The sequence below is a fragment of the Strongylocentrotus purpuratus genome, unplaced genomic scaffold, assembly GCF_000002235.5.
Source record: "Strongylocentrotus purpuratus isolate Spur 01 unplaced genomic scaffold, Spur_5.0 spur5_scaffold_7, whole genome shotgun sequence".
Classification (NCBI taxonomy): Eukaryota; Metazoa; Echinodermata; class Echinoidea; order Camarodonta; family Strongylocentrotidae; genus Strongylocentrotus; species Strongylocentrotus purpuratus.
In genome coordinates, this window is record NW_022145613.1 from 12,266,056 (window position 1) to 12,282,838 (window position 16,783).

At 38.1% G+C, this 16,783-nt stretch overlaps 1 protein-coding gene across 3 annotated transcripts in view; it reads left to right on the top strand.

Annotated features, from left to right (window-relative positions):
• The first annotated feature begins 219 nt into the window (after nucleotides 1–219).
• The window catches only part of LOC586229 (glutathione hydrolase 2), a 34,925-nt gene continuing 18,361 nt past the window's right edge, over nucleotides 220–16,783 (top strand). Inside the window, exon 1 of one of the 3 annotated variants that reach the window (XM_030974091.1) lies at nucleotides 220–988. In XM_030974091.1, the coding sequence (XP_030829951.1) occupies nucleotides 844–988 (145 nt within the window). In that variant the 5' untranslated portion in view covers nucleotides 220–843. Of the gene's footprint in view, nucleotides 989–10,291; nucleotides 10,416–11,211; nucleotides 12,389–16,783 lie in introns of those variants that run through there. The other 2 variants (XM_011664587.2, XM_011664600.2) reach the window with 2 other exon arrangements.

The window sequence follows — 16,783 nt, forward strand, 5'->3', positions numbered from 1 at the left end:
TTTAACCTCGTTCGCTAATATTTTTTTAATGTTTATTTAATCTATGGCGTGTACAACACAATGTGTAAATTAAAGGTCCAATCGTAGTGACTAAGGATGGAACCCTTGTTTACGAAATCGATCAGTAAACATGAAACGACCAATAGAATCACGTAGATTTACATAAATGAACATAAATCGCTCAAGCGAATGTGACGTACACACGATTGAATCGCGCATTTACATCGTCCGTTGGATCAGCCTCACCACCGCTCTCGCTTGGCTCTGCCCGACGACAGCGGGAAAGGTCAACGTCACCGAAGTTCTGGCGGTGATGTTCGAGAACTCCTTGCAGCTTGGGGTCGTCTGCTACGCACTGTTTTGGGACAAAAGCGATGCCGTACCCTGCCAATATGACACGGAGATGAGGAGCTGAGTGAGGTAGAAGTTCAAACAGTAAAGTTTCCATCGCCACCCATGCCTGGTTTGAGTCTAAATAAAGTACATAGCTTACTTGGTCGTATACTATTTTTTTTTCAAGAGTCTAAGCTCTACCAATGCTGTCTGTCTCTCTCGACATGCCCCTCCTCCGGCCTCCTTTGCGCTTCATCTCGGTCACATGCGCGCACGTACCATGGCATAGGCATAGGCCATCCAGCAGAGCTTGAGAGAGTCATCAGGGCTGCACGGGGCCAAACCTGTCAGACCAGGGGTGCCCTTGCCATGCCACGGCCATACTTGAGCTTGAGCGATTAACCGTTTTCTGTACTCTACATGCATGTCAGCAGAAGACGATGGTCTTTCATACGTTAGATGGTTGCTTGTGAACTTTAAGATCTAAAACTTTTGCTGAAGTGAAAAACAATGAAAGCCATGAATATGATGAAGGAGATTAAGTTCTCGTTGCTGAAGAATGATGATTCAGATGATCTGTATGACTCTGTGAATTCTCTTGATCAACTGCAAGAAAGTGAGAGTTTGAATTTACCTTCAACAAGCTCAAGCTCAGGTTAGTCTAGACCGAATTTTCCGTCTCTTTCGTTCGTTAGCCTCTTATTGGGGTAGGGTCGGCTCTCTCTTTAGAGACGGAAGCCGTTTATACACATGTCCTTGCTAACGCCACGGCCAGTCCTGGTCGTAGCGTTTTGCCCCCAAAATCCCCCAAAATGTCATTTTACCTCGAGCATGTTATATTGTAAATTAGGCCTAGGCTATAATAAATCAGTTCCACTTACCAACTTGACTGAAATAATCAGTTTAATAGTCCCTTTTTAGGAAATTATGGGTCAAAATCGGAATCCATGTTGAAAAAGATTTTCAAAATGGATTTCGATTTTGACCCATAATTTCCTAAAAAGGGACTATTAAACTGATTATTTCAGTCAAGTTGGTAAGTGGAACTGATTTATTATAGCCTAGGCCTAATTTACAATATAACATGCTCGAGGTAAAATGACATTTTGGGGGATTTTGGGGGCAAAACGCTACGACCAGGACTGGCCGTGGCGTTAGCAAGGACATGTGTATAAACGGCTTCCGTCTCTAAAGAGAGAGCCGGCCGACCCTACCCCAATAAGAGGCTAACGAACGAAAGAGACGGAAAATTCGGTCTAAGGTTAGTCTAGACCGAATTTTCCGTCTCTTTCGTTCGTTAGCCTCTTATTGGGGTAGGGTCGGCTCTCTCTTTAGAGACGGAAACCGTCTATACACATTCCCTTGATAACGCCACGGCCATTTCAGGTCGTAGCGTTTTGCCCCCAAAATCCCCCAAAATGTCATTTTACCTCGTGCATATCCACATGTAAATTAGGCCTAGGCTATAATACATCGGTTCCACTTACCAACTTGACTGAAATAATCAGTTTAATAGTCCCTTTTTAGGAAATTATGGGTCAAAATCGAAATCCATTTTGAAAATCTTTTTCAACATGGATTTCGATTTTGACCCATAAATTCCTAAAAAGGGACTATTAAACTGATTATTTCAGTAAAGTTGGTAAGTGGAACTGATTTATTATAGCCTAGACCTAATTTACAATATAACATGCACGAGGTAAAATGACATTTTGGGGGATTTTGGGGGCAAAACGCTACGACCTGAAATGGCCGTGGCGTTATCAAGGGAATGTGTATAGACGGTTTCCGTCTCTAAAGAGAGAGCCGGCCGACCCTACCCCAATAAGAGGCTAACGAACGAAAGAGACGGAAAATTCGGTCTAAGGTTAGTCTACCCTCTTTCTCTTAGAGGATGTCGTTTGAGACACATTTCTGCAAGGATTTTTGAAACCAATGTGTTTGAAGTCGAATATTGTTGAAAGAATACAAAATATAGGTTTTCTGCGTAGACGTACAACAGAAAACCCAAATTAGGCCTATGTATTCTTTTATCAATTTTGTCTTCAAACAAACTGATTGGGGAAATCTCAGCAGAAGTGTTTTTTTTAAATGTATCAAAATTATTGCTTGGGAGGACGGGATTAGGAGTAATTTGATTGTATGCATATTATTCTAGACCTATATTTAAAGTTCTTTAGACATTAATTACAATAATAATGGTTTTCAATACAGATACTTTTTTAAACTTGTTTATTTCTGCTGGATGTCAGAGCAAATTAAGAGCTGTCTGAAATGTTTTCCTTTGAAATTGAAGATTGTCATACATGTATGTTCCGTAAACATCATTTGAACAAATGGCTATCTATTCAATGTGTGTCAATGCAAGACCTAAATTGGTAAGTTAATTGATATTAATTGCATTCAGTTTTTAATTAGAGAATAGATTAGAATATTGAAGTTGGAATTGGATGTGAAAAGGTGTATGAGTAGGTTCAAAGGTCAATATGAAAATTAATGAGTGAGCCCATTGGAATTGTTGATGAACAATTATTATTTTAAATGTTAATTTTGCTAGTCATTTAGATTGTGTAACTGTTCAAGTTAGACAAAGTTGTCTGTTGTTAAAATAGATGTTCAGTAGAGGTTTTTGACATAACGTTCTGAAGTGCTCATGTCACATTCGCTCACTGTCCAGGTTACTTGTTCCACACAACAGAGCCTCTGCATGATCAAGGTTCACTAAAAAATCATATAAGCAGCAGGGTGGAGCAGGGCAAATTCAGTGTTTGGCACTGGTGTGATTGTTTATAGTACAAACATTGTTTAAAAACATCAACCTTGACACCTAATTGGTCTGTATGAGGCCACACTTCAGCGCTTTATAAGATAAACAATGTTCTATCAAAGAGATCCTCTTTGGTTCTATTTAAAGATAAACTTGAGTTCTGGTAATGCGATTGCATTGTGAAAGAAAAGGTGTGGAATGGATCAGAAAAGTTGATCATATAGCATGTAAGTAATGGTGTGTAATGCAAGGTTCTGGAGTCATCAAAATCATCATAAATTTGGCAGAGTCTTGGTAAAGTAACAATCATTTACACAGAAAGATGTATATGGGACAACACACATGGTGTCGGGGCTAGTACTACCCTGATTTCCTTATCTTTCTATGCTCATTACTCAGCCAGTATACATTTTCTTCCAAAATTGTTTCGCACATGACATTTATTTGTAATCTTGAACATTCAGTGTAAGTTTCGTTAGATTCTGTGAATTCTGTGCGCAAAAAAAAGGAAAAAAAGAGGAAGAAAAGAAGAGGGAAAAAGAGAAAGGAGAAGAGAAGAAAAAAAGGAGAAGAGAAAAGAAAAGAAAGAAGAGAAAAGAAACAGAGAGAGAGAGAGAGAGAAAAAAAGTAGAAAATAACACGAAGAACGCCCCCCCCCCCCCCCCCCTTCCCTTTCACTCCGGGGTCGGAGGGACCGAATTTTTGTTCCCAAAATCTCCCAACAAAGTCCGGCCCGTAATACACAAAAATGGGGGAAGAGAAAAGTCAGGTGAGAAAGGGGGAAAGAAAAGGAAATGACGCTACACTCAGTAACGACGAATAAGGGAAAACTGTAATCGGGAGATTTGGGGTCATTCCAGAAGGCTTGACAAACGTTCGTGAATAGAGGGGGCCGGGTCGGCCGCATAAAATCTCGAGCCACGGATTCAAAGTTAAACGTTAAAAACAGCCCCTGCGCTACAAAGGTCATCACTCTTTGGTGAGCAATTTGAAAAGGGCACCATATTTTGGATGTCTTTTAAATAGAAGCTATATACTCATATAATTTGAAATTAACGGTAGGGCCACTTTACAACTCTTATTTTGCCCTTCATTTAAATGCAACTTATACTGACTCACTTGTTCTTGTATTTGAACTCATGTTCGTAGTAATCATGGACAGGGGCGGCAATCCTGGCCCGATAGGGGGACATGTCCCCCAGGAAATTTAGAAATATAGCTCCAAAAAAATATAGCGGAAAGAACGTACATATTGGGCTTAGGGATTTTCTAGAATGCATAATTTAAGCATTCAACATTGCAAAATCTCGCTTGGCCGCTACTCCCCCGATAACACAAAACTATGATCTGACGCTCCCGGGCGTGATTTATCCATGGTTGGTGTTATAGATCTTTCTTTTTTTCCCGTTCATTTCTACTGACCTACATGTAATTGTGTGCTATTACAGTCATGATTGTTTCATTTTCCCTTTAAAGCAGGCGCGTAGCCAAGGGTGGTAGGGGCAGTAAGAGGACGAAAAAGGAGCAGACAAGAAAACATTTTTGAAAATTCTGACAAGTCGAGAACGGTACAACGAATCATCTTCTTTCTCTAATAATTAAATGAAATGTCAAAGCTTCCGCGCTTCACTTGGGAGGGGGGCCGAAACTGAATTCATACAAGGATTAAGAGTCGAGAATGGTACAACGAATCTTCTTCTTTTTCTAATATAATTTAATGAAACATCAAAGCTTCTGCGCTTTGCGCGAGAGGGGGGGGGAACTTAATTCAGACAAGGACAAAGAGTCAAAAACGGTACAACGAATCGTCTTCTTTCTGTAATAATTTATGAAAGGTCAAAGCTTCCGCGCTTCGCGCGGGCGATAGGAAACTGACTTCAGACAAGGATTAAGGATGTTCAAGAGTCGAGAATGGAACAACGAACCCTCTTCTTTCTCTAATAATTTAATGAAACATCAAAGCTTCCACGCGCTTCGCGCGGGAGGGGGAAAACTGCATTTAAACAAGGATTAAGAGTTGGGAACGGTACAACGGAACGTCTTCTTTCTCTAATAATTTCATTCAACTATGAAAGGTCAAAGTTTCCGCGCTTCACGCGGGAGGGGGGGGGGGGCTGAATTCAGGCAAGGAATAAGAGTCGAGAACGGTACAACGAATCGTCTTTTTTCTCTAATAATTAGATGAAATGTCAAAGCTTCCGCGCTTCGCTTGGGAGGGGGCCGCAACTGAATTCAGACAAGGATTAAGAGTCGAGAATGGTACAACAAATCTTTTTTTTTTTTTAATAATTTAATGAAACGTCAAAGCTTCCGCGCTTAGCCCGAGAGGGGGGGGGGGGGGGGGGGAACTCAATTCAGACAAGGACAAAGAATCAAAAACGGTTCAACGAATCGTCTTTTTTCTCTAGTAATTAAATGAAATGTCAATGCGTAATAGGGGGGGGGGGGAGGGGGACAGTGAGCTGCCCGAACATGAATTTTCGATATATTTTCTCGTTTTTTTTTGTAATAAATAATGCTTTCACAGAATACATATGCTCAAAATTTTGCTTGATCGCTTCGCTTACGAGCCTAATTGTGAAACCAGAAAATTACTTTTCGGGCAAGAGGCTATAGCCCCCCCCCCCCCCCCTCGATGAAAATGTCAAAAAAATTGTACCGGTATGTTGCTTCTAATATGACCTTGTCAGTATTGTTATGTTGAGTTGAAAAAATGGTATGCGCAATTTTCCGGCCCCCCCTATTGGAAAATCCTGGATCCGCGCCTGTGATGTACTACTAGGAGGTTTAAGACAGAACCCTGTATAGTCTATAGGACATGTGACTACCTTATTGGTTGAACATCTTGAATAAGTGGTATCGTAGTCTGCAAGCACAGACTATATTTGACACTTACCCACAATTCTGAAAGCCTAGAGCTAAGCCTAGATATATGTACACGTAAGTCTCTGGCTGTGTCAGGAGTACAGAGCCTATTGTAGTCTCATAGTGCATACAACCAGACAGTGTTTGTGCAAACAGTTGGAAGGGGGGGGGGGGGAGTGCTAAAGGACTCAAATTTTACAGTTATTGTTACGCCTCCGGTACAAAGTGGCCGGAGGCATAATGTTTTTGGGTAGGTTGTCCCACTTGTAAGTATGTCTGTAGGTCCTGTTCTTGTGATCCCGTTATCTCAAAAACCGATTGATGGATTCCCGCCAAACTTGGGTCATGTACATGTATGGATTTTGCTTGATGTTGTTGAAGATTGTAAATCATGGATTGCACAAATTAGCGCATTATCCTAAAGTATTGAGTTTTTGTCAGGATCTAATTTTTCTTTTACCAACTCTGGCACACAAATTATAGGAAGGGCGGAGTCCTAAATTTTAAAATTGTTTGATGCACTATTCCCAATACAATCCCCATATAAAGTTTATAATTTACATTGAAATTTTGCCGGGTATTAACAATTTTGTAATAAATGTGAAACTGGTGCCTGGCCTCCGAAATTACCGCCAATGGAAACGCGGCTCGGAGCATGGAACTTCAAAGCCAAGTGGAATGTTACACATCCGATTGTTACGCTTTAGAACTCACCCATGCGTTTGAATAAATTAAAAGAGTTTTGACTCCTTTCTTTCACCTCCCTGGTGACACTAAATAAACCAGTTTACTAACTTTTTCAAATTGTATGCATACTTTTTAAACAAATGTTGTTCTTAAAGGTACTATGTCCCATTTGCAGGCCAAAAAAATGAAAAAGTTAAATTCCAACTGCATTTGAAAGATAATACTAATTTAGAACTTCCCTAAAAAAGGTGGGGCTTGAAAATGTCTTCAAGTGTGAAAATAACAACTATTAGTTGTCAAATCGACTTTAGGGCTATAGAGCCCAAAAGTAATAGTCTTGATTTTCAGACAATTGTAACAAATGGTCATACGTTTTATGCTGCGCAAAGATTCAATCAGTTTAATCTTGGCCATCACAAGAAGTGGGTTATTGATGTAGACAAATGCTCATGTATGTACCCTTTACAACTCTTTTCATGTATGTTATTACCAAAGAAGAAAAAAAAGCCAGTCGGTCACTCAATAGTGTCTGACAGTGAAGTCTAGCAAGTAAACGGGTTTCCTTGCATAATTTGAATATGAGGACACTGCTAACGTTTAAATTTTCCAGATAGGACATACATGACATATTCATAATTCCTGCAAAGTTCTACAGAATTTGAGGTTGGCTGCAAAAGGAGCATAGTACCTTTAACAACCTGAAAGATGCCTGAGGCTTGCCCGACATAGCAACAAGTAATGGAAAGAAGCATATATTAATTTTTGCTATGTCAGACAAACAGCTGGCAAGCTTTAGGGGTTGTCCAGAAAATATTTTTAAAGAAGTAGACCCTATGCATAGAACAGTAAATTTTATTCACCCCTAGACAATAAACCAGTTTACTCACATATTTTTTAAATCAAATTTTATACATACACTGTACATGTACCTTCTAAACAAAGGTTGTTCTTGACAACCTAAAAGCTTGCCCGATTCTTGCCTTCTACACAACTTCACAACTTGACTGCTATTCGTTTGAAACTACTACAAGTATACTCTTGTTATCACCAGGGGGGTGTTTCACAAAGATCCTAAGTTGAACTTATCTCTAAGTAAAGTTAGACTTGAAAATTATGGAAAGCCATTAGCATCCTTGAAATTATTTTGTAAAAGTTATTTTAAAAGGCATAAAATGTTGATTCAAATCATTCATATTTTCTATTATCAAGGAGATTTCATGTTCTTGATGTGGAATTTATAAAAAGTCTAAAATACTTGAATTCTAACTTTTGACTATATTTTATTTTAAGGCTACAAACGGCTCTCCATAATATTTAAGTCCAACTTAGGGTTAAGTTCGACTCTGGATCTTTGTGAAACACCCCCCAGATCACCAATTCCAAGGCCTGAAAAGAATTTAAATTAAAGCTTAGGGTTTAAACAAAGATACATCATGGTCATTTCCATGTAATAGTAAGCATATATTTACACATGATGACAACACAACCCATGCATGAAATAAGACTAGTGTATGTATTTCATAAAATGGTACAACATACACAACAAAGATAACAAAACAACCCATACTTGAACAAATCCAACAAGTAATGCAAGCAGACTGGATTCCAAATATTATTTTCATTCATTAAAGGGATAGTTGAGTTCTGTTGCAGAGGGCGCTACACAAAATAATTTTTTTGTGAGATAATGAAAAACTGAGCATCAAATTTGAAAGAACATACAATTTTAATGACAAAATCATCTTTGTTTGATCAAAATCGGTTCAGAGACAGCTGAAATATCCATAAATATAACGATTTCTAATACTTGTGTACATGTACCACCACAAATATTAGATCATTTGAAAAAGCTGTTGAAAAAAAAAAAAAACGCCTTTCACGTCGTATTTCAGCCAATGCCGGTGTTGGCTTTTTTGATGGCATGTTTGTGTTGGTTATATTACGTACAAGTCACAACCATCCGGCCCATGTATTGTTATTTATAATTAAATGATCAATTAACGGTCACCGTATTTTTTGTAAAGTGGAGCTGAATTGGTATGATCGTATGGCTAAATTTCACACATTTTGGGGTCTAAAATTACCTTCATAGCAAAATTAGAAATGTAATGGATAAGAATAAGAGCAATAATCATGGACTTTGAAGGTACATGTATTTGCAGTCTGATTGTCTGAAAACAGAACTCAACTATCCCTTTAATCACAGGTTAATGGAATAACTTGTCACTAGGACCCCATTTACAGTGAAAAAAGGGCCAGGCCTACTCGGCCCCGCAATTTGGTGCGTTTACAGTGCAAGGCCAGGCCGCGGCCTAAATTGTAACCTTTCAATATTTTGTCAGAGTGGCGCTCTGCATGTAAACACGATTATTTGGGGGGTCCGCCAGGGGTCACAGTGCAGATCTGGTCGCGCGCGATTTGCAGTGAATCTTTCCCCAATTTCCTAAAAGGAAAGAAAAGGCCGCGGCCGAGACTACCTCCAGAGCAGGGCCAAATGCGCGGCCAGTTTGGCCTCGCATTTCACCTTTTGCGCGTTTACAGTGCTAGGCCAGGCCGCGGCCTCGTCTGGCCTTTTGCTCACTGTAACAGGGGTTTAGATTAGATTCCCAGGAAAGAAGCATCCATTAAATTGAATGCTAGTAAACCGGTCTATTGTATTTCAAAAGTCTGATCACAAATTACATTAAAGCCATGTTCAGACGGGGCTGTCCTAGTCGGCTTAAGTTTAACCCTGCAGCAATAAAATATTCTATAAATATTTGACCTCCACCATTAGTTGTCAATACGCTCTTATCCGCACCAACTTGCCACGATCAAGTTAACACGACCTTCCACCGACCCAGTCCTACTACAGCTGTAAGCGTAACTTCCGGAAGTGGTGGCGCCCGAAAAATGCCGCCGTAGTGGTACCGACCTCAACCCAGCTTCCGCATCTAAACCATGCAAAATCTAATTTTCATTTTTCATTTTCTGATTGTAAACAAACAACCCTTGTAAAAGTTCACAGATACTCTGAGTGCCAAGTGAGAGCATTCACATGGTTAACTTACACTACCTCGTGTTTGTTACTCGTGGAAAAATCCAGTAGTAAATCAGACGGCATAAAGGTTGGAGTAGCTAATACGACTATCGTTCAGACAGTCACTAAGCTGACCTTTACGCAGACCTTACCATACTTACACCGATTAGCTCTAAACAGGACCTTTATGCCGACCAAAATTGCCATCGTGTGAACACAGCTTACAGTGGTTGGGTTTGGCAAGCCGTAGTATTTGTCCCATAGATCTAGTAGCTGTTTGCAGTTTGCATTCTGACTTTTGAGAATTGATACACAATAACAGGTGAATGTTACAGCTTGTCACTACCCGCTAGGTTATCTCGAATAAATTTTAAATTTTGATAATGGTCTATTGAAAAGTAAGAATGTAGGTTGCATTGCATACATAATATGTTGCTATGTCAGAAAAACCTCAAATGTTCTTGTAATAGAGACACATCACATTTGAAGGCATGTGTGAACTGGTCTACCAGCATGTCTCCTGTACAAAGTCTGTTCATCCTGAGTTGATTGCCATTTCCGTGGACTGTCGTGTTCCTAGACAGTTGATTCTTTAAAAATTCTGACAAGGAGGAAAAAAGAGAGAAGAAATAAGGATGAAGTGTAGAAAGGTTATTGTTCCAGCTTGTGACCCCTCAAAGATGAGAGTGATCCTGAAATGGATGCTTCGTCCTCTGGTCCGGATACTTTGGCCAAATAATGATGGTAAGGGTTGATTTAAATCTGATATGTATAACAATAATAATAATACTTTTTTTCTTACGTTTCTTTTGACATTTCTTTCATTTCCTTTAAAAAAAATTCCTCTAACACTTCCAAATTCTGTATTTTCCTTAAAACAAGGAAATTGGAGACTCTGTTCCGGGCGGCATGCCCTGCGGTCCAGACTTTGAGAAGCCCTGCTCTATACTGACCCTCCATTACAGACATCCTGTAGCTATTGCTATTGAGACACAAACCTGTAAATTGGTGGGAGTTATGTATTAACAATATTAATCTGTTCATAGTAACAGCTGTCATGCATATTGATCCAGATACCTATACTGCTCAACTCAAATTAGCACTGTTGTATTGATTTCCTTCACGGTTCATCTCTTTGGAACAAAACAAGCCATAATAGTCCCAGATTTCAGGGCTTCGGGATAGTTATACGATGAAATTGTGTGCGCAGTAGCAAACTGCGCACCTATACGACATTTGGCTGTAGAGTTTCAGGATTACTTTCTTCTGTGTGTGGACATCCTGGAATTTATACGATGATTTTTTTATACAATGTTTCTTGTGTGTGGACACCCTGAATTTTATACGATGATTCTGTATACGACGTTTCGATAAAGAGTTTCGGGATAAATTGTTTTGTGTGTGGACATGCTGTGCTTGTTGTATATTAAGTGACCCGTCTTGCATTGTTGATTTTGCATTATATGCGAGAACAGACCTTTGCCAAGGCCTCATCATTAGCATAAATTTACACAATTAATTAAAACACTCGGTGTAGTAGATGGGGAAGGGAGTGGACGTTTGCTTTATTTCAGCATTGTATAAAAGGGATCGCTTTTAATAATCAAGGTCTGAAAGAATTTTGCAGAAAGCGGAACCATTTTGTGTTGAGGAGCTAGACGAAGAACCTTGGTGTATTTGTCCACTGAGTTGTATAGGGATCGCTTTTAATGATCAACGTCTGAAAGATTTGTGCAGAAAGTGGAACCATTTTGTGTTTAAGGGCTAGACAAAGAGCCTTCGGTGTACATGTTTATATGTCCACTGAATTGTACAGGGATTACTTTAAGTTTTTCTGTTGAGGAGCTAGACGAAGAGCCTTTGGTGTACATGTACATTGTATATATTTCTACGGAACTGTACTGGGATCGCTTTTAATAATTAAGGTCTGAAAGAATTTTGCTGAAAGTGGAACCATTTTGTGTTGAGGAGCTAGACGAAGAGCCTTTGGTGTACAACATGTATGTCCACTGAATTGTACTGGGATCGCTTTTGATAATCAACGTCTCAAAGAGTTGTGCAGAAAGTGGAACCATTTTGTGTTTAAGGGCTACACGAAGAGCCTTCGGTGTACATATATATGTCAACTGAATTGTACAGGGATCACTTTTAATAATCAAGGTCTGAAAGAATTTTGCAGAAAGTAACCATTTTGTGTAGAGGAGCTTGATGAAGAGACTTGATGTATATGGCTACTGAACTGTACAGGGATCGCTTTTAAAGTTTTAATAGTAAAGGTCTGAAAGAACTTTGCAGAAAGTAGAACCATTTTATGTTGAGGAGCTAGATGAAGAGACTTGGTTTTATATGTCGACTGAAATGTACAGGGATCGCTTTTGATAATTAACATCTCAAAGAAATGTGCAGAAAGTGGAACCATTTTGTGTAGAGGAGCTTGATGAACAGACTTGATGTATATGGCCACTGAACTGTTCAGGGATCACTTTAAAGTTTAAAAGGTCTGAAAGAACTTTACAGAAAGTGGAACCATTTTGTGTTGAGGAGCTAGATGAAGAGCCTTGGTGTATACATTTTGTATATCCACTGAATCAGTTATAGAAGACGGAACGTTGACAGGGAGGGAGAAAGATATCCTGACTCTGGGAAGGATCTCTTTGAAGGAATCGTTTTGGACATTTAACATTTAAACAACATGGCGGCATTTGGGCATTTGGATGGTAAGACTTTCTTTTGTGTACAGAAATGATTTTAAAATCAGAAAGTTACTAGAAATAATTGAATACTACAGAGAGGAAAAATGAAATATTTGAATACAGATAAAATTGTTTTAGGAATTTTAAATTTTAGATGATCGTTCTTCACATCATTTACATGTATATGGGATCATAATGTAAGGCTTGTTATTTAATAATATGTTAGGGGATAAATCTATTAGTTTCATGCTCATCAAAAGTAAGTAAATGTATATGTTGTGGTATGGTAATGGTAATGGTAATGGTAATGGTTTTATTAAAAATTCATTTGCAGCCAGATGGTTGAATTGCAGAACTTTGTACATTGTAAAAACATAAATATTTATACAAACATAAAACGTATTAAGACATATCACGCAGTGAATGAATTAAAAAATCAGTGTACACATAAAAAGTATACAAATGAATACAATTCATAAAATTCGCTTAACATTCTATTCCACAATCATCATAGGGCTGGAGGGAAATATAGAAGAGAGGTAGGGAGGATAATAGTGCAGACAGCACGGGAGACCGAAGAAAAGTGTGAGAGAGAGACAGACAGAGGGAGAGAGGGAGGGAGAACGAGAGACAAAGCAAGAGAGATAGAGATATATATATATATATATATATATATATATATATATATATATATATATATATATAAAAGATAATGCTGAGGATGAGAGTGTATATCAGACATATCTAAAATAAGGTAAAAAGTACAATTTCGACAGAGAGAATACTGGTTGTAAAAATTAATAAATTACATTTTACATTTTCATTGGTGAGTTATGGATAACATATATTGTAAATTGATCGGTAGGTATGCAATCAGATGAGAGACATGAAATATGGTTATTTTGAGATTTTTCTTGTAATAAATATGTGGCAAGTATGTTTCAATCATTACATAAGTTAACATTGGTAATCTTGATTTACCGTATTATATTATCATTTTCATTAATCAATTATTAAGGTTGTACAATCGTCTTAGTTACAAAATTATATACTATTTCACATAAAATAAAATAATTATACAGCACCTCTACCTCACCACTATGGGGATAAGTTTACATGTTATACAAAATAATGTGGACAAAGTGCATGATCACTACTGTGAATTTAGCAAGTCAATAAGGTAGGGAACTGGACTGTTACAAAATCGTTTGGTTTTACATTTTAACTGTTCTCTGGTATTTGGTTTGTGTAGGCTTCTAATGTTCTTACAAGGAGGTATGAGGTAAGATACCTTCTCGTTTGATATCAGTTTCTCTGCAAAACTCAAACACAGTTTCTTCCTTCTGTCAGCCAAAGAAGACAGATTCATTAGATTCAGTGCTGTCTCATATTCACTGGTAATTAGGTCCCAAGATTATTTTCAGAGTTCTTTTCTGCACCCTTTCTAGTCGATCTACTTGTTCTTTAGTTAGGCCTCCATTCCACACCGGCGAGGCATACTCTACGAGGGGTCTGAGGAAACCAGTGTAGATGGTAAAGAGGTCTTCGATCGGCAGTGAGGTGTATTCTTCCATTTGCACGTTTTATCATGAAATCCACATGATCACTCCATTTTAAATCACAGCGGATATGGACTCCTAACAATTTGACAGACGTGGATTGCTTTAGAGGATGCTGATCAATTTCCAGTGACAGTGGTGTTGGAGGCTTTTTCATAAAACACACCTGCATACTTTCACATTTAGCAGGGTTAAGGGACATTCCATTTGACGTAGACCACTCGTGACCATATTTTCCCTCGGCACTGCGCGCTTCGGGAAAATATAACCAATCGGGAAATATAACTCCCTTCAGCGGTCCAAATAATGTTATATTACACCACTTGCCAGTCAATAACTGTATAATATACCCGCTTCTAGGGTTCTTAACCCTTTGAGAGCGAGCCCGCGCACAGCTATTGTTTCCCCTGTGACGGAGCGATTTCGGTTACATCGCCAGTAATGGAAAATTTGGCGGTGCTTTCTACTTTCATTGCTCATTGCGCGTCATTCAGCCATTTTCGTGATTTTTAGTAAATGTAAAAATGAAAGATCAGACTTTTTTCCTTTCTAAAAATGTAAGTTTTGTTTATCATTACGAAAAATACAGTCTGTTATTTTTGAGGGGAATTGCCGTCTTATTTTGCTGAAGCTTCACGTCTTTCCTTTTCAATACACTCGCAATACAAATTGCGTAAGCACCGCCGCACGCGCAGATCGGTCGATACCTCCATTCATTTCCCCCATTGTCAATGATTGTCGTCTGCTAAAGCTCGGCCGATTATCAACCGAGCCATAAATAATAGGCCTAAGCCTTCATTTTACGGTTTTCGACACAATATTGTAATAAAATAGTAATGATAATAAAAATTATTTTCTTCATCTTGCACTTGCTTTTCTTCATTGCCAGAAAACTTGTTTTTATGTTGCCTTGCATTTCTTTTTCCACAATTGTAGCATATCTTTGCCCAGGAAAAGTCTCATATTCGTGGCTATATCGCCGGAGTTGCTCAAGACAAGAGTGAATTCCGTGGGGAGAGAGAAGAAGAGTAAGGGGTCATTTTTCAGAACATAACATTTGAACATTTCATATGCCCGCTCAAAACAAGACCGGCTTTAGGTTGATCAAGATATTTTACTCATACCTGCTCTAAAATGGTTACATGCCCTCGTAAAGGTATATAAGTTAAAGGACAAGTCCACTCGAAAAATAACTTACTCTCACTAAAAGCAGAAAAATCAGACAAACCAATTAAAAAAAGTTTGAGCAAAATCGGATAACTAATAAGAAAGTTATGAAAATTTGAAAAAGTATGTAAAACTATGGAACAATGAGATTCACAACACAAATTGCCAAGATGGTTATCAGTTTGTGACGTCATGTCCTCACAACTTATCAATTGCTTTATATAGTTTAATCCCATTAATTTCCCTTTTTATCCCCCAAAACTTGATTTCCCCATGCCTTTGCCCAGGTTATATGATTTGTACCATATTGCGTGCATGACATTTCCCAAAAACTTTTAGGAATTTTGAAGAATTGATACTATTTTCTGAATATTGTATTTCATAATTATTGATTTTTATATAAATAGTTTATCAAAATTCAATTTTCATGATTTAATTGGACATAAATTACTCTTTATTTGAGCATCCACACAAACAAAATATTACTAACAATCTAACTTGGATGCTGGTGTGAAGAAATAAGATTCTTAGGGTGAAAATAGGAAATTTATAGTATCAATATAAAGAAAATAATTAGTGGATAGTGAGGACCATACGTCACAGACTCATGAGTGAGTTGCCAATTTGTGTAGTGATTTTCAAAGTTTGTTATGTCATTAAAAATTCATAACTTTCTTATTAGTTATCCGATTTTGCTCAATCTTTTTTTGATTGGTTTATCTGATTTTTCTGGTTCTATTGAAACTAAGTTATTTTTGGAGTGGACTTGGGCTTTAAAGTGGTCGCATGTATTGACCTATTAACCTACGTTTAGGCTTACATCCTCTTCTTTCAAAACGGTAAACTTCCAGAGTAGTTACTTCTTTACAATATTTTGTTCCTCTTTAGGTGGGGATAAGCCTTTCATAAAAGAGGTCCATACATGAATGATTCGCTTAATTGGTCAAGTTTATAAAATGAACAGCGCGTATTGTCATGTAAATACCCTACATCGATAAGGCTTAGATTAGCATATGATGGAAAAAAATGCCACACCGGTAGGGGAAATAAATATAAATAAGTAATCAGGGTCGAAATTGAACTGATATTACGACCCGTAATACAATTATCTGAAATGCGGAAGGGTGCATACAGAACTTGGAAGTAGCGTCAAGCAAGAATATATAACGGACGCGCGCGTACCCGTCAGTCTCTAGCCTTACGGGTATTTCAGGCCTTTTTTCGATCAGAACACTAACTTAGAGTAAAGTTGAAATGATATCACTTTTTCTCGATTTTTTTCTACGTAACTATATTGTTTTTATAATAGATGAGAGGAATGAATATATCTAGATGATAATTCGAAGAACTTTAGCACATAATAGCTAAAAATAAGCTGGAAAACTTTGTCAACATTATTAGGGATATATCTCGGCTTCTGTAGAAACCCGTCGTCACAGACTTAACAACTCGCTCGGCTTCTGTATAAGCCCATCGTCTCCAAAGTACTGTATATAGGAGTCATGTTTTTGATGTACCAGTAGGCTAACATAGAGAGAAATAGTGAATATTTTCATTTGTTGTTTTTTGACGAATGTAAGGACTGGATAATGAGTAACATTTTAGAAAAAACAAACATGGGTATGTGTACTATATATACATCTTTAGTTTAAACTGTGATTTATTTGACCCCCCCCCCCCCCCAAAAAAAAAA